Consider the following 22,386-nt stretch of genomic DNA (forward strand, 5'->3'; position numbering starts at 1 on the left):
CAGGTGGTGGTTCATTAATGGTTAATTAATGATTGATTAATTAATTAATGAAATCAGTGTGGCTACCATGACCACCCTGCTCATGCCTGGTGAGCCCTAATTAATTCTTGATTAATTAATTAATTCATTACTGAGATCAATGTGGCAACACGGGCAATGCTGCTCCTGCCAGGTGAGGGTTACCTAAATTAATAATTAATAAATAAATAAATAATGTGGTCATTAATGGGATCAACGTGGCCACACACAGAACAGTGCTCATGCCGGGTCAGAGCTTAATTAGTGGTTAGTTAATTAATTAATTGGGGCATTAATGGGATCAGTGTGGCCACCAGGACCACACTCCTCATGCAGGCTGAGCCTGACCTTGTCCTGTGATCCCAAATCCCTGTGATCCCAAATCCCTGGATCCCAAATCCCTGTGATCCCAAATCCCTGGATCCATTCCCATTCCCTCTCAGGGTTATCCCATCCCATTCCCACCCTGGAGCTCCCCAATCCCTTCCATAACTCCAAACCCAAATCCTATGTCAATACTTTTTTCCCTGTTTTCCCCCTTTTTCCAGGCATAGTCCTCCCTCCCAGGAGCATTGGGATCAAATCCCTTTGGGATTCCTGCTCCCTCCTCCTCTGGAATGTGGCAGCTCCTTAACGAGCCTTTCCCGGAGCTGCTTTTCCATGGATTTCTCTCTTTCCCAAAACTCCTTTTCTATGGATTTTTCCCTTTTCTGGTTCTGCTTTTCCATGGATTTCCCTTTCTCAGAGCTCCTTTTCCGTGGATTTATCCCTTTCCTGGAGCTGCTTTTCCATGGATTTCTCTCTCCCATCTCCCCACTAAATCATTCCCACAAAACATCCATTTATTTCCTACTGCAATCTCTTTTTTCCCCCATTTTTTCTCCTCTTTCCCTTTATTTCCCTTCCCATCACATTCCTGAGGATATTCCCTATGGAAAACTCCCTGGGCAGTGAATCCTTGGGGATTCCAGCCCTGGGATGATCCCTGATCCCGGATTTTCCCAGATTTTCCCATTTGTTCATTCCCAGGGCAGAAGCAGGTACGAGTGACGAGCCTCCTGATCTGCCAGGGCTCGCTGTGGGTTGGGACAGAGCAGGGAATCATCGTCCTGCTGCCGCTGCCGCGCCTCGAGGGAATCCCCAAGATCACCGGTGAGAGATTCCCAGAATTCCTGAACGTTCCCAAGGGTTCAATCCCCAAAATCACCAGTGAGATCCCAAAATTCCCTAAGAAACCATTCCAAAAGGGTTCCACCCCCAAGATCACCAGTGAGATATTCCCGGGAATTCATGAACATTCCAAAGGGTTCAATCCCCACAATCACTGGGGAGATCCCGGAAAATTCCTGAAAATTCCCAAAGAAACCATTCCCAAAATCACTGGAGATATTCCCAAATTCCCAAGAGGTTCAATCCCCAAAATCACTAGTGAGATTCCCAGAAAATCCTGAACATTCCCAAGGGTTCAATCCCCAAGATCACTGGTGAGATTTTCCCGGGAATTCCCAAGGGTCCAATCCCCAAAATAACCGGTGAGATCCCAAAAGTCCCGAAAATTCCCAGAAATTCCCAAAGAAACCATCCATGCCCAAGGGTTCATGGTATCCCTGAATGGCCATTCCAGCCTTTTGGAATTCTCAGCTCATTCCCAATCCCATTTTTCCCATTCCCAGGGATAAGTGGAATTCCTGACAATTCCCATTCCATTCCCACATTTCCCATTCCCAGGGAAAGGCATGGTGTCCCTAAACCGCCATTCCAGCCCTGTGGAATTCCTGACATTTCCCAATCCCACTTTTCCCATGCCCAGGGAAAGGCATAGTGTCCCTGAACAGCCATGGTTTCCCCATGGAATTCCTGGCTCATTCCCAATCCCACATTTCCCATTCCCAGGGAAGGACCTTGTGTTCCTGAACAGCCATTCCGGCCTCTTGGAATTCCTGGCTTTTCCCATTCCCAGGGAAAGGCATGGTGTCCCAGAACAACCATGGTGGCTCCATGGAATTCTCAGCTCATTCCCAATCCCGCTTTTCCCATTCCCAGGGAAGGGCATGGTGTCCCTGAACGGCCACTCCGGCCCGGTGGAGTTCCTGACATTTCTCATTCCCGCTTTTCCCATTCCCTGGGATAGGTGGAATTCCTGACATTTCCCAACCCAATCCCAAATTTCCCATTCCCAGGGAAGGGCATGGTGTCCCTGAACGGCCACTCCGGCCCGGTGGAGTTCCTGGCTCTGGCGCTGAGCTCCTCCAGCCCCGACGCTCTGCGCAGCGACGCCGAGCAGGAGCAGGAGGGCGAGCAGGACAAATCCCCGGATCCCGACGGACCTTCCCCGCGGGAATTACGGAAAAAAGGGATTTTCCTTCGCTACAAACTCCGCTCCACCTCCCACCTGCCCGGAACGCTGCTCTCCGTGCGGGAATCTCCGCCGGGAATTCCGGGCCACGCCGAGGAGGACGGATCCATCTACGAGCTGGATGACGATCCCGACGTTTGGGTTCGGAGCCGGCCGTGCTCCCGCGATTCTGGCCGCAAGGAGATCTGCTCCGTGGCCGTCGTCTCCGGAGGCCGCGGCTATCGGGATTTCCGGGCGGAAAGCCGGGAATTCCGGGCGGAGCAGCGCGGCTCCGGAGCTGCCGACAGCTCGCTGCTCATCTGGCAGCTGCCGCTGGCGCTGTGATTCCCGCCGGGATTCCCGCCCGGCGCTACCTCAGCTATTCCCGGGAATTCGCCTGCCTGCTGGGAGGAGAAATCTGGGAAAAACGTGTTTTCCATCCCTGAGATCCGGCGGGAAGGGAATTGGGAGTTCTGGGATTTTTCCCGGGAATTCTCCTGCTGGGAGGAGAAAAATCTGGGAAATACATGGAGTTTTCCATCCCCAGGATCTGGCGGGAAGGGAATTGGGAGCTCTGGGGTTTTTCCCGCCGGGAGGAAAAGAAATCCTGGAAAAACGCAGAGGTTTTCATCCCCGGAATCCAGTGGGGAGTTGGGAGGGGAGCAGGAAAATCTGGGAAAAACATGAAGTTTTCCCTCCAAAATCAGGCAGGAAGGGGAGTTGGGAGCTCTGGGATTTTTCCCAGGTGCTTCACCTGCTGGGAGGAAAAATATCCAGGAAAAATGCGGAGTTTCCCCTGGAATCTGGTAGGAAAGGAGTTGGGAGCGGCGGGATTTATCCCGGTTTTTTTTTGAGCTGGGATTGGCTCAGTGTGTGTTTGGATGATCCCTAGAGCTAGAAATCCCGGGATTTATCCATAGGCTGTAAAATATTCCAAATTCCCGGGAATTCACCTGCTGGGAGGAAAAAAAATCTGGGAAAAACGTGGAGTTTTCCCCTGGAATCCGGCTGGAAAGGAAGTTGGGAGGGGAGGGAAAAAATCTGGGAAAAACATGGAGTTTTTGCCCCGGAATCTGGTGGGAAGGGGAGTTGGGAGTTCTGGGATTTTTCCCAGGAATTCACCTGCCAGAAAGAAAAAAATCTGGCAAAACCGCAGAATTTTCCATCCCTGGAATCCAGCGGGAAGGGGAGTTGGGAGGGGAGGAGAAAAATTCAAGGAAAAATGTGGAATTTCCCCCTGGAATCCAGCAGGAAGGGGAGTTAGGAGGTCTGGAATTTTTCCCGGGAATTCGCCTGCTGGGAGGAAAAAAATTCCAGGAAAAATGTGGAATTTCCCCCGGAATCCGGTGGGAAGGGGAGTTGGGAATGGTGGGATTTTTGTGGGATTTTTCCCTGTTTTCCAGCTGGGCTCTGTGTGTGTGTGGATGACCCCTAGAGCTAGAAATCCCGGGATTTATACATAGGCTGTACAATATTCCCTGTAAAAAGGAGGAATCTGTATATATCGGGAACGCGGGGAAAAGTGGGAGTCGCTCCCGGGAAGATAATTGGGAATTGTGATAATTCCCTGGCTGGGAATTCCTGGATCTTCGGTACCAAAATTCCCTGGATTTGGGAGCTGAGCCAACTCAGCTTCCTGAGGAGAGGCAAAAGGGGGAATGTGGAAATAAATGCAATAGGAATCGCCGTGCTTTTCCTGGTTCTTTCCCGGGATTTGGGCATTCCAAGGGTTCCATTTTTCCCAGGAATGCTCTGGGATGAGGCTTGGAGCAGCCTGGGATGGTGAAGGTTTGCCATGGAATGGGATGAGCTTTGGGATTGCTCTTTTTCCCATTATTTCCCACCTCTTTTCCCCATTATTTCCCACCCATTTCCATCTGCCGCGGATTTTCCAGGAATTCTTGCCGGCAGTAAAACCTGGGATGGAGAAGCACAATGGATCCAAGGGAGGAGCAGCTCCAGTCCAAGGAAAAGTGACTGAAATGAGGCTCCAGGATCCCTGAGCAGCTGGAAAAATTATTCCAGGCTGCTTGGGAGAGTCATTCCCAAAATCCTGGGGAAAAAATTCCACTGGGAATATAATTTCTGAAATCCTGGGGGAAAAAAAAAATCCCACTGGGAAAGTCATTCCTGGGTCAGGCAGGCTGGAGAAATTCAAGGAATTAACACCTCGGATTCTATGGAGGAGGCTTGGGATGAGGATTCGGATGAGGATTTGGGCTCTGGGATGCTCCCGCAGTTTTCCGGGATTTGGCTCCTTTTGGGATCCTGGAGCTTCCCTTCATCCCTGCAATCTGGGATTGGAGCGAATCCTTCCCATCCCAGCGGGAAATTCCAGAGGTTGGGATGTGGAGCTGCTTTTCCAACTTTTCCTCACTTGGGAGCACCGTGGAATCCTCCTGGATGATCCCAGAAATCTGTTTTTTGGGATTTATGGGATGCAAATCCTGCCCCAGCTGGGTGGAGGCCAGGCCTGGCTAGATCCTGCATCCATGGAAAAAACCGGGATAATTCCTGATCCACCTGCAGCTCCTTTTCCCTGGCACAGGCAGCAGCAGAGCCTGGGATGTGCTGGGAAAAGGATCTGGGAAAACCTGGGTTTGTCCCCTAAAATTGGCTCTGCTCCTTAGGAAACCACAGTGGAAATCCTGGGAATGTTTTCCATGCAGGATTAGCCCAAAGAGGTCATGGAGACTTTGGTTTCCAACTCCTCCTTCCATGGAATGCTGGGAAGTTCTGCCCAGTTTGGAGGCAAAATATTCCTGGATTTCTGCCCCAAAATTGCCTCTGCTCCCAGTGAATACCCACTGGAAATCCCGGGAAATTTCCTAATGGGATGAGCCCCACAAGTTAGGGATGTGCCATGGAATTTAAGGAAGTTCTGCCCAATTTGGGGGCAAAATATTCCTGGATTTCTCCTCAAAATTGGCTGTGCTACTTCTGAACCCACACTGGAAATCCCGGGAAGGTTTTCCATGTGGGATGATCCCTACAAGTTAGGGATGTGCCATGGAATGCTGGGAGGCTCTGCCCAGCTCAGTGGTGAAATATTCCTGGGTTTCTCCTCAAGAATCAGCTCTGCTCCTTATGAATCCACAGTGGAAATCCCAGGAATGTTTTCCAAACAGGTTGAGCCCAAAGAGGTCATGGAGACTTTGGTTTTCAGTTCCTCTTTCCACGGAATGCAGGGAAGTTCTGCCCAGTTTGGGGATGAAAAATTCCTGGATTTCTCCCCTAAACTGGCTCTGCTCCCCTGACCCCACACTGGAAATCCTGGGAATGTTTTCCATGCGGGATGATCCCCCACGAGTCCCAGTTCCCAGTCCTCGGAATTCCCAGGATCCCGTGGATCAGCCCTCAGCGCAGTATTTTTAGCCGCGGTGTTTGTGCTCAGCAATCAGACCATGAAATCGCTGGAGACAGAACAGCCCTGAGCTGAGCTGAGCTGAGCTGAGCCAGAGCCGCAGCTGAGCTGGGATGGGATGGTGGGATGGGATGGGATGGGATGGGATGGGATGGGATGGGATGGGATAATGGGATGGGATAATGGGATGGGATGGGAAAATCCTGGAATTGTCACCTTGTGGCTCCTGGTATCCCCAAGGCCCTTGTTCAACACGAGCCGAGGGAAGGCAGGAGCAGCGATCATCCCACATGGAAAACCTTCCCGGGATTTCCATTGTGGGTTCTTAAGGAGCAGAGACAATTTTAGGGGAGAAATCCAGGAATTTTTCACCCCCGAACTGGGCAGAACTTCCCAGCATTCCGTCCAAGGAGGGGTTGGAGAGGCACATCCAAGACTTTTGGGGCTCATCTTTTTGGGAAAACATTCCTGGGATTTCCAATGGGTATTCATTGGGAGCAGAGGCAATTTTAGGGGAGAAATCCAGGAATATTTCATCCCCAGATTGGACGGAGCTTCCCAGCATTCCATGGAAGGAGGAGTTGGAAACCAAAGTCTCCATGACCTCTTTGGGCTCAATCTGCATGGAAAACCTTCCTGGGATTTCCAGTGTGGATTCATAGGGAGCAGAACTAATTTTTGGGGAGAAACCCAGGAACATTTCACCCCCAAATCCGGCAGAGCCAAGGCTGCCCCCAGATGAGGTTTTCCCCCTTTTCTGAGCAGGATTTGTTCTTCCCAAGTTTTCGAATCCCTGCTGAGGAGATTCCCATCCTGCTCATCCCAACCTGGCCTGGGCACAGCCTCATCCCAGCTCTCCTGGCCTAAAAACATGGATTTGCAGGGAATTCCAGGGTTGTCCCCCCGCCTGCTCTTGCCGGGGCTGCACTTCATGCAAACTCCTCTCCGGCTGCATCCATGGGAATTCGGGAAGGGAAAGATGGACATGAAACACTCCAGGTCTCATTCCCGGGATCTGGAGCTGCTGGGAAGAGTGTTCCCTTCCCAAGCAGGATCTGCCTCATTCTGGGATATCATTTGTGGCTCTTCCCGGGAATTGGGATCAAAAGGTGCTGAGGGGAGTTGGAGGAGCTGGGAAAATTCCGGATCAAAATCCAACCTCACCCCTTGGAAAGGCTTTCCTGCCCCAAAAACCTCTCCCAGAGGATCCTTGGGATGTGATGTGGATATTTTTGCAAGATAATCCTACATCCCATCCCTGTCTTGGGATTTGCAGGGAATTTGACTCCACAGAGCTGCTGCTGAGGCTTTTCGGGGCTATTTTGGTCTCATTCTTTAAGGAAAAGCTGTGGAATGAGATGTTCCTGGATTTTCCCACTCCAGGCTCGAATCCTGCTGTCTTTCTTTCCCTGTCACTCGGATCTCCTCGGATCCGGCTCTGAGCCGCTGCCTGTCCGAGATTAAACTCCCCTGGAGGCTCATCCCGCCTGGATTCCTGGTTTTTGACATCCTCTTCCCGGGATAATGGGATTAATTACAGCCAGATTTGTGTTCCCCACTCCAGGGTCGGAGGAACCGCTCGGGAATGCTGATGGCTTCTCCTTCCCCCTCCTTCTCCCGCTGGATTTGGGCTCTATCTAGGGTGGGAGAGGATGGGAATGGGGCGAGACTGGGAGCTGCGGGATTAGGGGAAGGTGGGCTGGGAAAACAGCGATGGCTGAGCTGGAACGGGATGGTGGATGGTGGAATGATGGCCATGTTGGATTGATGGATGTTGGAATGATGGGCATGTTGGAATTACGGTCATGCTGGAATGAGGGGCTTTGGAATGATGGACTTTGAAATGATGGGCATGTTGGAATTACGGCCATATTAGAATTAGGGACATTAGAATGGTAGATGTTGGTATGATGGCCATGTTGCAATGATGGATGGTGGAATTATGGCTGTGGTGGAATGATGGACGTTGGAATGATGGCCACGGTGGAATTACAGCCATGCTGGAATGATGGATGTTGGAACGGTGGCCATGGTAGAATGGTGGCCATGATGGTAGGGAATGTTGGAGTTATCACAGCCATGCCACCGGGCAAAGCCAATCCCTAACCATGGTGGCCCCATGGCAAACCCTAAATGATCCCGATCCCAAATATCCACTGGGATAAAGGCCACGTGCTGCTCCAAACCTCCTCCCAATCCTTGGGAATGTTGGACCACAAGGGCCTTCAGCCCCTCAAACCCATCCCACTCCTGACCTCCAGAATATCCACACCCCCTCCCCCCACCACTGAGCGTTAATTGGGTGCTAATTAAGTTCTCATTAAGGCTCCGGGCTGGGTGATTTCCCAACCCTGCTCTGGAGCTGGGGGGCAGCTGGGAGGAGGTCGGGAGGTCCATCCCGAATTCCAGGGAGGTTCTTCCCGGATTCCCAGGGGGCAGCTGGAAGGAGGTTGGGAGGTCCATCCCGAATTCCAGGAAGCTCCATCCCGAATTCCAGTTAACTCCATCCCAAATTCCAGGGGACTCCATCCCGTATTCCAGGAAGGTCCGTCCCTAACTCCAGGGAGGTTCATCCCTAACTCCAGGGAGGTCCATCCCGAATTAATCCCAAATGGGATGGACATCCATCCCATGTCCATCCCAGGGGGCAGCTGGAAGGAGGTCAGGAACTCCATCCCAAACTCCAGGGAGGTCCATCCCAAATTCCAGGGAGGTCCATCCCGAATTCCAGGCCCGGAGCAGAGCCGACCCCCCCATTAGCGCAATTAGCGGCGCTAACGAGGCTCTCTGATGTTTTATGCATGGCTCCTGCTCTCCCTGGCAAGCTCCCGCTATTTTTAACTCCATTAATCACGGATTCCCGAGGGGTCGGATCTGTGATTGGCGTCACATGGATCGGGATTTCAGTCCAACCCCCCTCGCCTTCATCCCGCGGGAGAGGGAGAAATGGATGGGATCGGTCCTTCCTGGGATTTTTGGGGAAGTTTTTTTGGGGAAAAACTGGGAAATCCATGTCCTAGGACGAGGGGGGAAATTGGGACCTGAGGGTCTGAGAATCCATGTCCTGGATTGGGGGGAAATTGGGATTTGGGGGGAAAATTGGGACCTGGGGGGGGGATCTGAGCATCCTTGTCCTGGAATGGGAGGAAAATTGGGATTTGGGAATACATTGGGATTTCGGGGGACATTGGGACCTGGGGATCTGAGCATCCAAATCCTGGCCTGGGGGGAATATTGGGATATCTGGGTTGTCAGAACATCCAAGTCCTGGATTGTGGGGATATTTGGACTGGGGGGATTTGGGGGAACTTTGGGACCTGGGGGTCTGAGCATCGTTGTCCTGGATCAGGGAAAAAATTGGGATTTGGGGTTCCAAGCATCCATGTCCTGGGATGGGAGGAAAATGGGGATTTGGGAAGACATTGGGATTTTGGGAACATTGGGACATTGGGGGGATCTGAGCATCCTTGTCCTGGACTGGGGGGACAATGGGATTTGGGAGAACATTATGATTTGGGGGAACATCAGGATTTGGGGTGTCTGAGCATCCCAATCCCGGATTAGGGCAACACCAGGGCCTGGAATTCCCGAGTTTTCCTCCCAGGGAGGATAAAATGAAGGAGAAGCAGGAAAAGCTGAGCCAAGCCGGGCTGGAATTGCCTCTTCCCGAGGAACAGATGGAGCAATGAAAGGACAAATCCCTCCCCAGGCTGATCCCACTCTGAGGAACCAAACAATCCCACAGGAGGTCCTTTCCCGGCTTCCCGAGGCTGCGTAATTCCCAGATGGAAATTGGATATCCAGGTGCTCGAGAATGGTGGAAAACATGGAAAAAAGGCCTTTCCCACCCTGCAAAACTCCCGGGGAGCCAAAAATCCTGGGAAAAAGGAATATCCAGGTGGATTTGGGATTCGGGAGCATCCCAAACTCCCTCCTTCCTCCTTTTCCATGCCCTCAGGTTGTGGATTCCAACCCCGGGGAGCAAAACCGATTTCCCAAGGTTTTCCCAATTAAACTCTTCCCATCGGAGTCGTTAATTAGGACATCACGGGGCGCTTCCCGGGAACTCCGATTTCCCAAGTACAATTACTAAAATCCCGGGAAACAATGAATTATCGGCCGCGATTAAAATTAATTACGTTTTCTCCGAGTTAATTGAATTATTCCTCGGGTAGGGAGACGAGGGAATTCCACCGTCCAAAGGAGTGGGAGACTCGGAGGAAGTTTCCCAAATTCCGTGTTTTTCTTGGATTCCCAGATTCCCAGAGTTCTCCCATGTCCTTGGGCTTGGATAGGGTAGAATTTTCCAGGGAAAAATAAAATCCCAATTTCTTGGATTCTCCGGGAAAAAGGATTTTCCTTTCTTTTTATTTTTTCCGATTCTTCCCCCATTTTTTCCCCCTTCTTTTTATTGGTTTTAATTTGCCGTTAATTTTTGCAGCTCCTCCTTCATTTTTCCAGCCAAATAAATTGGAGATCCAGGAAAAGGGATTTGCTCCAGGTGGGATCTGTGGTTTTTTTGGGAATATTTGGGAGCTGAGGTGGATCCTGGGATGAGGAAGACCCACAGACTCTCCTTACTGCTCCTTTCCGTGTTTTTCCTCCCAAAATTCGGGAAAAAAGACTTTTCCCAAACCGAATCCTCCCCTGGCTGAGGGTTCAATCCCACAGGAGCAGACATCCTGGTTTGGAGCAGGAAATCTGGGATTCATCCCGGAATTCCTCACCCTCTCCTCCCCTGGGAGTCTGCTGTGCTCCCAGCTGTGTTCCCTGCTGGTTTTTATGGAAATTAGGAATTTTTCATGGAATTAGGTCTGGGATAGAGGTCAGGGAATGCTGAGTGTGGCATCAATGCATGGGAATGCATTCCTGGTGCTCCAAACCTCCCTAATCCCAGAATTCCAGCAATTTCCCCTGTTCCATGCCCCAGACTTGGTTTTCCCAGTGAATAAATAATAATAATAGTAATAATTATAATAATAATAATAATAATTTCCCCATTAATTTTGGAATATACCTTTATTTTTCCCTGATTTCCCCCCATTTCTCCCCATTTCCCCCTTTTTTTTTAACATTTCCCCATTAATTATAGAATTTACATTTATTTTTTCATAATTTTCTGCCTTTTTTTTCCTTTAATTTCCCCATTAATTTTGGAATTTACCTTTAATTTTTCCTAATTTCCCCACCCTTTTCTTCCTTTTTTTTTTCTTCCTCCAGTATTCCCCATTAATTTTGGAATTTACCTTTTTCTCCCCTTCTCCTTCCTCTCCCACTTCCACCTGGATTTATTCCCACCTGGATTTATTCCCATCCATATTTCAACACACATATATAATTCAAATATTCCTGCCCTGCATTCCCTCATCCCAAGGAGTTTCCTTTTTCGGGAATCCTCCCTGGATTTCCCTCATCCTCGACGTTCCCATTTCACATCCAAGGATAAAAAACCTCCTCCTGCCGATTCCCAAAAGTCCCATAAAAGCTAAAAATTCCCACTGAATCGCAGCCAGCGAAGCACTTAAACATCTCTGTGGTGATTAACGAGGAGGAACTCTAGGATTTGGGATGGATCTGGAATTTTGGGATGGATCTGGGATTTGGGATTTTGGGAGTCGTGGGAGGAGGTTCTGCTCCTTGTTTTACACCATGACCAATTTTTTCCCATTTTTCTTCCCTCTCCTGGCAGACCCAGCCTGGAAAAACGGGAAAAAATTCCTTCCCGATGCATCCCAGGCTCTGCTGAACCTGAATTCTTTATTCCAGGAAAATAGTGGGAATCTGGTTTGTTCCGAGGGTTGAAAAACAAGGATAAAAATTCGTTTATTTCCAGGAATAAATGGATTTTTTCCGTTTGTCTTTTTTCCCCCCCCCATTTATTTTTTCCTTGCCCTTCTTTTCTTCATCCCAGGGGATTTTTGGGATGCCGAGGTTTTGATCATGGGGAGATTTTTGGGATTCCGAGGTTTTTGGGATGCTCGGATTTGGCCCTTTTGGGCCATTCCCATATCCCAAAGTGGGACTGGGATGAATTTTGGGATTGGGATGTATTTTGGGATTGGGATGGATTTTGTGCAATTCCTGCATCCCAAACTGGGACTGGGATGAATTTTGGGATTGGGATGGATTTTGGGATTGGAATGGGTTTTGTGCCATTCCCATATCCCATGTTAGGACTAGGTTGGATTTTGTGCCATTTCCCTTTTCCAAATGGGGATTGGGATGAATTTTGGGATTAGGATGAATTTTGGGATTGGGTTGGATTTTGTGCCTTTCTCATATCCCATATTAGGATTGGGATGGATTTTGTGCCATTCTCATATCCCATATTAGGATTGGGATGGATTTTGTGCCTTTCCTGCATCCCAGACAGATTGGGATGGATTTTTCTCCATCCCCCTATCCCAAATTGGGATTCCATCCTCTCCTTGATCTCTCCCCTCAATCCCAGCCTGCCCTGGAGCTTTTCCAAGCCTCTGGAATTGGGAACATCTCCCCGAGGGCACCTTTGACGTCCCAATCTCTTTTTTGGGATCTCTCCAGCTCCGGCCTTGTCCTGGATTTTGGGATCTGCTCCACTTCCTCTGTCCTCCTGCAAGGATTTTAATTAGCAGGGCTGGAATTAGGGCATTAATTTGGGAAGCGGGAATTGCTCTCCTTGTTTCTTCTCCCCGCGGCTGCAAAACACCAGGAATTTGGAGGTTTTCTGGGGGGAAAAAATGAAAATCCACATTTTTTCCCCCTCATTTTTACCTCAATGGTGGGGGAGGCCTGGCTGAGCTTTTCTCGGAAATAGGGAGCAAAAATTCCGTGGAAAAATTCCATTGTTTGAAACGCCAGCTCAGATTGGGCTGGAAAGGAGGAGAATAATCCCTTTTTGAAAGATAATAAATCCTTCCCTGCCCTCCCATTCCACCCTGGATTTTGGGACATTTTGGGATAAATCCCCATTTTTTTAAAGGATAATCATCATTTTGGCATTGTCCTTCCCTGCCCTCCCATTCCACCCTGGATTTTGGGATAATTTGGGATAAATCCCCATTTTTTGAAGGATGATCATCCCTTTTTGAAGGACAATAGATCTTTCCCTGCCCTCCCATTCCAACCTGGGTTTGGGACATTTTGGGATAAATCCCCATTTTTTAAAGGATAATCATAATTTTGAGCATTGTCCTTCCCTATCCTTCCATCCCAGTCTGGATTTGGGCATATTTTGGGATATTTTGGGATAAATCCCTGTTTTTTGAAGGATAATCATAATTTTCAGCATTGTCTTTCCCTGCCTTCCCATTCCAACCTGGATTTGGGGATATTTTGGGATATTTAGGGATGAATCCCCATTTTTTGAAGGACAACCATCCGTTTTTAGCTCATTCCCGCCCTCTGTGCTTCCACCCTCTGATTTCCCGGGAATGCCGTTTTCTCTCCTGGATCACCACAGGGAATTTTCATCCCAGGTGGAGTCAATTCCCATCCAGAAATTCCCATTTTATCCCTGACCAGGAGCACCCCTGGCTCCAGCCACGAACCCCAAATCCTTCCTCATTTTCCATCTTTTTTTCCAGCCCCATCTCCCTCAAATTTTAACGGAATTGCTCATTCCAGGCGTTTCCAGGCGCCGTTCTGTGAAATTAAACACGAAATCAACACATTCCCGTTATCAGCGGGAAAAGCGCGGCTGAGGAGAATTGGGAATAGGGAAAAGTCTTTATCTGGAATTCCACACATTCCTGGCGCTGGGAATTGGGAATTGCTGGGGATGGAGCTCCTGCTGGGGAACTATCCGGGAGTCTCCAGGCTGGGAAATGCATCCAGGGTCATGGAGTTTGGGAAAAGTTGGGAATTTCCATGGGGCTGAACCCACTCTGTGGGGTTTTCCTGAGGCTTTGTGGAGGGGAAAAGGGAATTTTGCAAAAGGAATAAGGAATTTTGCAGAAGAATAAGGAATTTTGCAAAGGGAAAAAGGAATTTTGTAGAGGGAATAAGGATTTTTGTAGAGGGGGAAAAGGGATTTTACAAAGGAATAAGGAATTTTGCACAAGGAATAAAGAATTTGGGGGAAAAAAGATGTACTTTTGCACAAGGAATTAGGAATTTTGCAAAGGAAGAAGGGATTTTGTAAAGGAATAAGGAATTTTGCAGAGGAATCAAGAATTTTGGAAAAATAATAAGGAATTTTGCAAAAGGAATAAGGAATCCTGTGGAGAGAAAAAGGGATTTTGCGTAGGAATAAAGACTTTTGTGGAGGGAATAAGGAATTTTGCAGAAGAATAAGGAATTTTGTTGAGGGAATAAGGAACAACCGGGATTGTCTCATCCCAAAAACTGGGATGGAGCTTTTCCATGGGATTTCCCTCCATAAGGGCTCATCCTGCCCTGCCATGTGCTTGGTGTCTCCTCCCTTTTTTTGGGGGATTTTTTTTCTCAATCCACCTCCCCAATCCTCGTAATCCTACAAAAATCATGGGAATTTTCCCTATGGGAAGCAAAGGCCTCGGATTTTGTGTCTGGGAAGGGAAAAAAGGGAGAAATGGCATTGGAAGCTTTAGGAGAGATAATCCCAGTTATCCCTTGGGACAACCCATTGCTCATAATCCTACAAAAACACGGGAATTTTCCTTCTGGGAAGCACCAGGATATCTCCATGAACCAGAGCGATGCCAAGCCCTGCTTTTCAATTGATAATTAATTGATCCACATTCCCCCTTTCCCTGCCTTTCCCCTTTTCCATCCATCCCTCCATCCCTCATCCCTCCCTCCCTCCCCCGCCGTTCCCCCGGGATTCATTCCCGCGCTGTCGCATTGTTTCCGCGGATTATCCGTGAATTCCTCGTGCCCTTCCCGGCTCCCCGCGTGTCCCTGAGTTGATTCTAAGGCTCTGCGACAGCTCAGGCGCCGAATCTGCCGTGCCGATCCCGGGATTGCGGCCGAGCCGTCGCCGGAGCCGCGGCAGTCACAGCGCATTAGGGACACCGCGAGGCCCCGGGTGGCACCTGGAGATGATCCCAGGGTGGAGATGATCCCAGGGATAATTACTCAGGAGGGTCTGGTGAATCCAGGGAGAGCAGGATGAGTTTTCCCGGGATTTGGTGCCTGTGGGGATGATCCTGGTGCTGGAGCAGGTTGTGCCTTTGGGGAGCTGTTATCCCGAATTAACATCCTGTTCCTCTCCCTTCCTGCTCCAACCTCTCCTTTTCCTCCTCTGGAGCATGAAGGGCATGGCTGAGTTGGGATTATCCCAAATCATTCCTGGGTGCTGAAGGTGAAGGTGAAGGTGAAGGTGAAGGTGAACTCACCTTGGATTTCTCCTTTGGGCCAGGATGGCCATAAAGCCAGTCCAGGACAACCCTAAAAGCCAATCCATGACTGCCCCAAAAGCCAATCGAGGATGGCCCTAAAAGCCAAACCCAGGATAGCCCTAAAAGCCAAGCAAGGATGGCCCTAAAAGCCAATCCAGGACAACCCTAAAAGCCAATTTCAGGATGTTCCTAAAAGTCAATGCAGGACAACCCTAAAATCCAATCCATGACTGCCCAAAAAGCCAATTCCGGCCTTTTTTCCCATCTTTTCCCCACTTGTGAAGTGCCTGAATCCCTCTGGCATCCACGGGGAGGAAGTCAAGGGGAAGGGAGGAAAATCTTGAACTCAGATCCGGAGCAGAATCCAAATCCAAACTCCGCCAGCTCCAGGCTTGGAATCTTCTCCCGTCACGGCGAGGACTCGACAGTGTGGCTTTTCCTGCCAAAACCACCCCGGGATGGCTCCGAACTCTTGGACCCAGCTCCTTCCCGGGAGGCTGGGATCCATTCCAGCCCTGCCGGGCGGATCTGGGGGACGAGGAGGTTCCGCTCCAGCCGAGCCGAGCGCCAAAGCCTCGTTAAAACCGCGGGAGCTTGGCAGGGTTTGAATGGGAAACTTGGACAAAACCGCAGCTTTTTCCCCCCAAAGTCCAATCAATGCCTTTGGTCTATAAATATCCTCTATAAATAGCGACGGGAAGAGGTTTCAATATTTCCAAAGGCTCTTTTGGGGGAGGAAAAGCTGGGAAATTGGGGCTAAATACCCTTTTTGTCCTACGTTGGCTCAGCAAAGGCAGCGCCGCACCCAGAAAAGCCTCTCGGCTTTGCTCTGAGAGCCTCGAGGAGCTTGGTTTGGGGGAAAATCGGCAATAAAACGGGATTTTATTCCAGCCGGGAGTCTGGGAGAGGCAGAGTCCGTAATGGGGTCACCGCCTGGGCCGCGGGCTTGGCAGGAACCTGACAAATGGCTGAACTGCGGAGAGCTCCGAGCGGGTCATTAGTGCCTAATTAGCGCCTAAACGCTCTCATTTGTCCTGCCGTGTCAGCCCCGCCTCGCGGGGGGATCCCTGCGGCCTCTGCCTCCCGCATCCCACAGCCTGGGAATGCCGGAGAGGCAGGGAAAGGCAGGAAAACAAGGGGTTTCCTTGTCTGCTTCCCAAAGGGAATTAATTTCTGCCCAGCACAGCCTTTTCCTTCCTGAATCCCCACCTGGCTCTTCCTTCCTAAAGCCCCACTCGTCCTGTTTTCCCTGAAGCCTGGCTTGGCTCTTCCTTCCTGAGTGTCCTGGGTGAATGTTCTGGAAGTTTGTACCGTGTCCATGGTAAAAGCCCAGCTTGGCTCTTGGTTCCTAGAGCCCAAATTGGCCTTTTCCTTCCTGAATCCCCACCTGGCTCTTCCTCTCCAGAGCCCCACTTGGCCTTTTTGTCCTAAAGCCTGGCTTGGCTCTTCCTTCCTTCCCAAAACCCGTCTGGCCTCTCTCTTCCTTCCTCAAGCCCAACTTGGCCTTTCCTTCCCACAGCCCCACAAGGCTCTTCCTTCCTAAAGCCTGGCTTGACCTTTCCCTCCTAAAGTCCAACTTGGTTCTTTGGTCACAAAGGCTGACTTGGCCTTTCCTTCCCAAATCCCCACGCAGCTCTTCCTTTCCAGAGCCCAGCTTGGCTCTTTCTGCTTAAAACCTAACTTGACCTTTTTTCCAAATCTCAGTCTGGCCTTTCCTTCCCAAATCCCAGTCTGGCCTTTCCTTCCTAAATCCCAACTTGGCTCTTCCTTCCCAAATCCCAACTTGGCTCTTCCTCCCTAAACCCCAACATGCCTCTCTCTTCCCAAAGCCCCACTTGACCTTTCCTTCCCAAATCCCCCAGCAAGGCCTGGCCCATCCCCCTGTTTCCTCTCCTCCTTTTTCCCAGGAACACTGGAATTCCCATCCATGGAATTCCATCGAAGCCCACCTGGATGCAGCCCTTGGATTCAGTGTTGGACTCCAGGACCTCGGAGATCTTTTCCAGCCTCACCAATTCCATGATTCCTCTTCCCTCACTCACTCAGCCCTCCTGCCTCAAACGCCTCCGGGTTAGGAATAAATTCCCAGGTTTTGTGTTCCTGGGATGGCAAATCGAGTTGGAAGGGAGATGAGTTTGGAACATCATTTTGTTTTTCCCTTCTTTCTCCTCCGGAATGTTTTTCCATCTCGCTCACAGCCCGGCTCGGCACCGCCGGGTGACAACGTGATGACAGTGAGTCCGATAGAGGGGGAGGAGATGGATCCGTGTGGGGAAAGAAAAAATGGGAAAAGGAGGGAGGGAGGGAGGGAAGGAATGAGGGGATGTTGAGATGCCACTTCACTCCTCACGCTCACTGTGATTATCCCTTCCCGGCTCCCCCTTCTTGGAGATGAGATCCCAATCCTCCTCCGCTTCTCCTGGCTTTTCCCGATTTATTTTTACCTGTTTTCTGGGTTTTATATTTGTACTTGGATATAAATAAATCAGGAGCCATCCCAATGCGAGGATCCACGTGGGGCTGGGGTTGTCCCTTCCCACGTCCAGCCTGGAGCGCAAAAACTCCAGGATGACTCTGAAATTCAGGCAAAACAGGTCTTTTCCCTAAAATAATGTGGATTTTCCTTCTTTTTGCCCCCGAGGAGAGTGTAAGACCTTGGCAGGCTGGGTTAATTAATTTTTAATTAATGTGCAATTCGGATAGAGGCCTGGCCTGGTGGAAAATGGTTTTTGGGATGTAGATTTTTGGGATGAGGGGCAAAGTGGGTTGGGATTCATGTCAGATCCAGGGGTTATTTTCCCTGTGATTCCCTCAGGAATCTCCTGTCGGCTGTGCCTTGGCTGCTCCAACCCCTTCCCAGCCCTTCCTTCGGATTTCGGGGACCTCCTCTCCCCAAACCCCGATCCAGAGGCACGGCCACATCCCAAATTCCCGGAAAAAGGAAAACCCTTCGTGTCCAGCCGGCGATTTCATGGCACGAGGAGGTCGCCGAGGCCTGAGCCTCTCTCACCCAGGCGTTGGGATAAATCCACACAACCCCAATTTTCCGATTCCCTCCTTTCCGTCCTTTTTTTGTCTCACCTTGAGCTCCCCCCCGGCTCTTCCCGAGGCGGCGGCACCTGGCTCCGGGATTATTTTTCCCATCCCTTTTTGGCAGCTCTCCCTCCTCCTGCACAACCGCGGATCCTATAAATAACCGCGGCTCGTGCTCAATCCCCCTCCTCCCTCCCTCCTCCCTCGCTCGCTCCCATCTCTCCGTCTTCCTTTCTCCTTGGCCGTCCCTTCTCCTGCTGGGAGGAGACGCCGGAAAATCCAGGAGTGGGGGGTTGAGCTCACCCGTGTTCCCTTCATCCCGAAAATCCAAACTCGCGGGGGAATTTTTAATTGGATTTATGCAAATCCTGCCCCCCAAACCCCGATTTCCACCTCGATTTCCTCCCCAATTCCCCATTATTAACTCCTGTGTTTCCTTTCATCCTTCCCCATGTTCCCAAATCCAGGTGGCTGATCCCTAAAAACTGACCCTAGCCGCCTTTCTGCCCCAAAAGTATCCCAAAATCTGTGTGTTTCCCGAAGGAAAATGGTGGTTGTGGCGTTTTCCGGCCTTTCTGGGGTTGGGATGGATTGGGATGGGGTGGATTAGGATCAGGATCCCTTTTCCTGCAGGAATGTGGATTTCCAGACACAATTCCTGGCTTGGGATGAGTGCAAAGCTCCAAGAATTCCAAACAATCCTGACAGAATTAATTCCATCACCTTAATTGCCTTAATTTTTGGGAAAAAGCTCCAACTGGGCTCTGCCTGGCCAATCCCGAAGGATAAATCCCGGTCTGGAGAGCAGAAATTCCCAAGGATCCGTTTGGGATCGCCCATCCTGGGGGATCACAAACCCACCCTCGGCTTCGGGGTTTTTCCAGCGGGGAATTCTCCGGGAATGGGAATGGCAGTGGGGTTGGGATAATGAGATGCTGCTCACGCTCCCTAATGAAGTGCCGGCGGAACTCGGCGCCGACTCCCGGCAAATTAGATCGGGATTATCGGAGCGGCGAGGGCGGAACGAGCCGGGACGGGATGGGATGGGAGCGGGAAGGCCTCGATCCCATTCCCTGGGAAGGGAAAAAGGATGGAAAACCCTCTCAAATCCGGGACTGGGGCTGGGATCGGGAATGGGGTTTGGGAATGGGACTCTCCGGAGTGCCTCCTGCTTTCCTGGGCTGCATCGCCCCAGATTTGCTTTTGCTCCCAATTCCCGGCTGGATTTGGCTCCGTGCTCCTTCCCAAGAGCTCCTTGGGAGTTTGGGTCTTCCAAAAGCACCATTTTTGGGAATATGAGGGAGATTGGAATGTTTGCATCCCCCAGACACAGTGTTTTTGGGAATATGAGCAATTTGGGAATGTTTGCTTCCTCTGAATGTGGCATTTTTGGGAATACGAGGGATTTGGGAATATTTTCATCTTCCAAATGCTCCATATTTGGGAATACGAGGGATTTGGGAATGTTTGCATCTTCCAAATATAGTAGTTTTGGGAATATGAGAGATTTGGGAATGTTTACATCCTCCAAAGTCACTTTATTTGGGAATATGAGAGATTTGGGAATGTTTACATCCTCAAAAGTCAGTTTATTGGGGAATATGAGGGATTTGGGAATGTTTACATCCTCCAAAGTCAGTTTATTGGGGAATATGAGGGATCTGGGAATGTTTACATCCTCCAAACGCTCCATGTTTGGGAATACGAGACTCAAGTGGGGATGATGCTCGAATTTCCCAGGAGAAAAACCACATTTCCAATGGATTTTCCCCCAGTCTGTCCTTTCCCATCCTCATCCAAGGATTGGGATGATCCAAACCCATCTGCTGTGTTCCCTTTTCCCTCGGGATCCCTCGGCTAAGAGCCACCCAACAGCATTCATTAAAAGCATGGAAAACACAAATTTAATTAAAGCCAACCTTGCCTTTTCCAGGGAAATCAATCCTCCCTTTTTTTCCATGGAACAATGGATTTTTCCAGCCCTCCCGTGCTGGGATTCCTCCCTCTTTTCATACCTCTCCTTTATTATCCCTGGCTGGGAGCAGGCGCCGCCTCATTTCCATAAATTTGCATCAGGAATTGGGGATGGGAAGGGAGGAGGGGAGGGAAGAAAAGAGCTGGAAAAAATGGGATTTTCCAGCGCTGAGCTCGCTCTGAAGAAAGGAGGGAAAAGGAATGAATGGGAGGGAAAATCTTGGATTTTTGGAGTTCACCAATTCCCAGTTTTTTTGGGAGTGAAAAGCATTCCTGAGCTTGGCAGGGAGCCAGAATTCCCAGTTTTTCCCAAACACAAAACCTCTAAAGCAGAATCCCCTCATTCCGGTGTTTTTTCCTGGAAAGATCCGGAATTCTCCAGAGAAATCTCAGCTCTGAGTTTGCGGGTGAGGGAAAGGCTGAGCTTGGAGGAAGGGATGGGAGAAAATCTGGGATTTGGGAGCTGATTTTCCTTCAGGATTGGCTTTTTTTGGGATTTGGGGGAAGGCCCATCCAGGTGGGAGAGGAGCACAATGATCCCATTCCCAGGTGTGGGAATTATCCATGGATGGAATTGGAATTCCCAAGGCTGGACAGGCTGGAGAGGCTGAACCCCAAAGCTGCTCCGTTGGGATCGTCAGAGTTATTCCCAAGTGTGGCTTGGATGGGTTTTTCCAAATTCCCAGGAAAACAAATCCTGTTGTCATCCCAAAAAAACCCAAATTCCCAGGAACACCAATCCCATTGTATTGCCAGTACAGCTTTGCTTTGCTCCTGGAAAAACCCCAAAAACCCCCAAATTCCCATGAACACAAATCCCATTATCTTCCCAGCACAACTCCACTGCTTTACACCTGAAAAATCCCAAAACCTCACAAATTCCCATGAACACCAATCCTGTTGTCATCCCAAAAAATCCCAAATTCCCATGAACACCAATCCTGTTGTCATCCCAGCACAAGTTCGTGGATTTGCTCCTGAAAAATCACAAAAAACCCCAAATTCCCAGGAACACAAATCCCATTATATTCCCAGCACAACTCCACTGCTTTACACCTGGAAAAATCCCAAAAAACCCCCAAATTCCCAGGAACATCAATCCCATTGTCCTCCCAGCACAGCTTTGCTTTGCTCCTGGAAAAATCCCAAAAAACCCCAAATTCCCATGAACGCAAATCACGTTGTCATCCCAGCACAACTTTGCAGATTTTCTCCCAGAAAATCCAAAACACCCGAAATTCCCCTGAACACGTTTACTTCTGGAAAATCCCAAAACCCCACAAATTCCCATGAACACAAATCCCATTGTCATTCCAAAAGTACCCCGAATTCCCAGGAGCACCAATCCCATTTCCATCCCAGCACCACTTTGGGAATTCCCCCCATTCCAAGCTCTTCCCGACCCTCTGGAATTCTCCGTGTGGGATTGGGATGGAGCTGGGCTGGGACACCTGGAATGTGGGAATGTGGGTGGGAGAGGAGTTAATCCACCCGGGAATGACTCAGAGCATGAGGGATCTGCTTCCCAAAGCTCCGGGGGAGAAGGAAAATCCCAGAAAATTCCAAAGGGATGAATTCGGGATGATTTCACTTCCAACCCTCGGGAAGTTCCGGCTTGGGAAGTTCCCTGTTGGGAATTTTTTTTCTTAATATTTCAATTTATTCCTTGATTTATTAGGGAGGTTCCCAGAGGTGGGGGAAAAAAAAAAATCCCTGGAATGTGTGATGAGATTTTGGGATGAAAAGGAGGGAAAAAGGGAAGAAAAGAGGAGGGAAAAAAGGAGGGAAAAAGGAGGAAGAAATGGAGGGAAAAAAGAGGAAGAAAAGGAGGGAAAAGGAGGGAAAAAGGAGGAAAAAATGGAGGGAAAAGGAGGAAAATAAGAGGAAAAAGGAGGAAAAAGAAGGAAAAAAAGGAGGAAGAAAAACAGGCTGAAAAGGAGGAGAAAAGGAGGAAAAAATGGAGGGAAAAGGAGGAAAAGAAGGAGAAAAAAGGGTTGGGGAAGAAAAGGGGGAATTTCTGCTGGATTTTGGGATTTTCCAGGCAAAGGGGAGGATGGAGCAGTTTGCTGAATCCAAGGAGAAAATCCAAGGAAAAAATCCCAATCCAAGGAGAAGCAGCAGCTCTGGGCTCTGGCTCTGTCCTTCCCTTGGCTGCTGGAGGAATTCCCAATTAATTCCCAATTAATTGCTTGGTTTGGGCTCTGATCCCATTAATCAGCTCTGCCAAAGCTTTAATGGGAATTTTTCCTGGCTCTTTCCCCTTGCTTTATTAATGTTTTTTTTTCTGGGGGGGGGAATGTTTTTGATTCCTTTCTCTCTTTTTAAAATTAATTTTAGGCCCTTTCCTCCTGCTTTTTTTCATT

General features: G+C 49.6%; 1 protein-coding gene across 11 annotated transcripts in view; it reads left to right on the top strand.

The window, feature by feature from the left end:
* Positions 1-4,039, top strand: part of ARHGEF10L (Rho guanine nucleotide exchange factor 10 like) — a 46,588-nt gene extending 42,549 nt beyond the window's left edge. For 10 of the 11 annotated variants that reach the window (XM_085080287.1, XM_085080288.1, XM_085080289.1 and 7 more), the window contains 2 exons: positions 1,048-1,170; positions 2,199-4,039. In XM_085080287.1, the coding sequence (XP_084936413.1) occupies positions 1,048-1,170; positions 2,199-2,698 (623 nt within the window). In that variant the 3' untranslated portion in view covers positions 2,699-4,039. The other variant, XM_085080294.1, reaches the window with a different exon arrangement.
* Positions 4,040-22,386: the final 18,347 nt, after the last annotated feature.

The sequence above is a fragment of the Lichenostomus cassidix genome, chromosome 21, assembly GCF_008360975.1.
Source record: "Lichenostomus cassidix isolate B80296 chromosome 21, HeHo_3.0, whole genome shotgun sequence".
Classification (NCBI taxonomy): Eukaryota; Metazoa; Chordata; class Aves; order Passeriformes; family Meliphagidae; genus Lichenostomus; species Lichenostomus cassidix.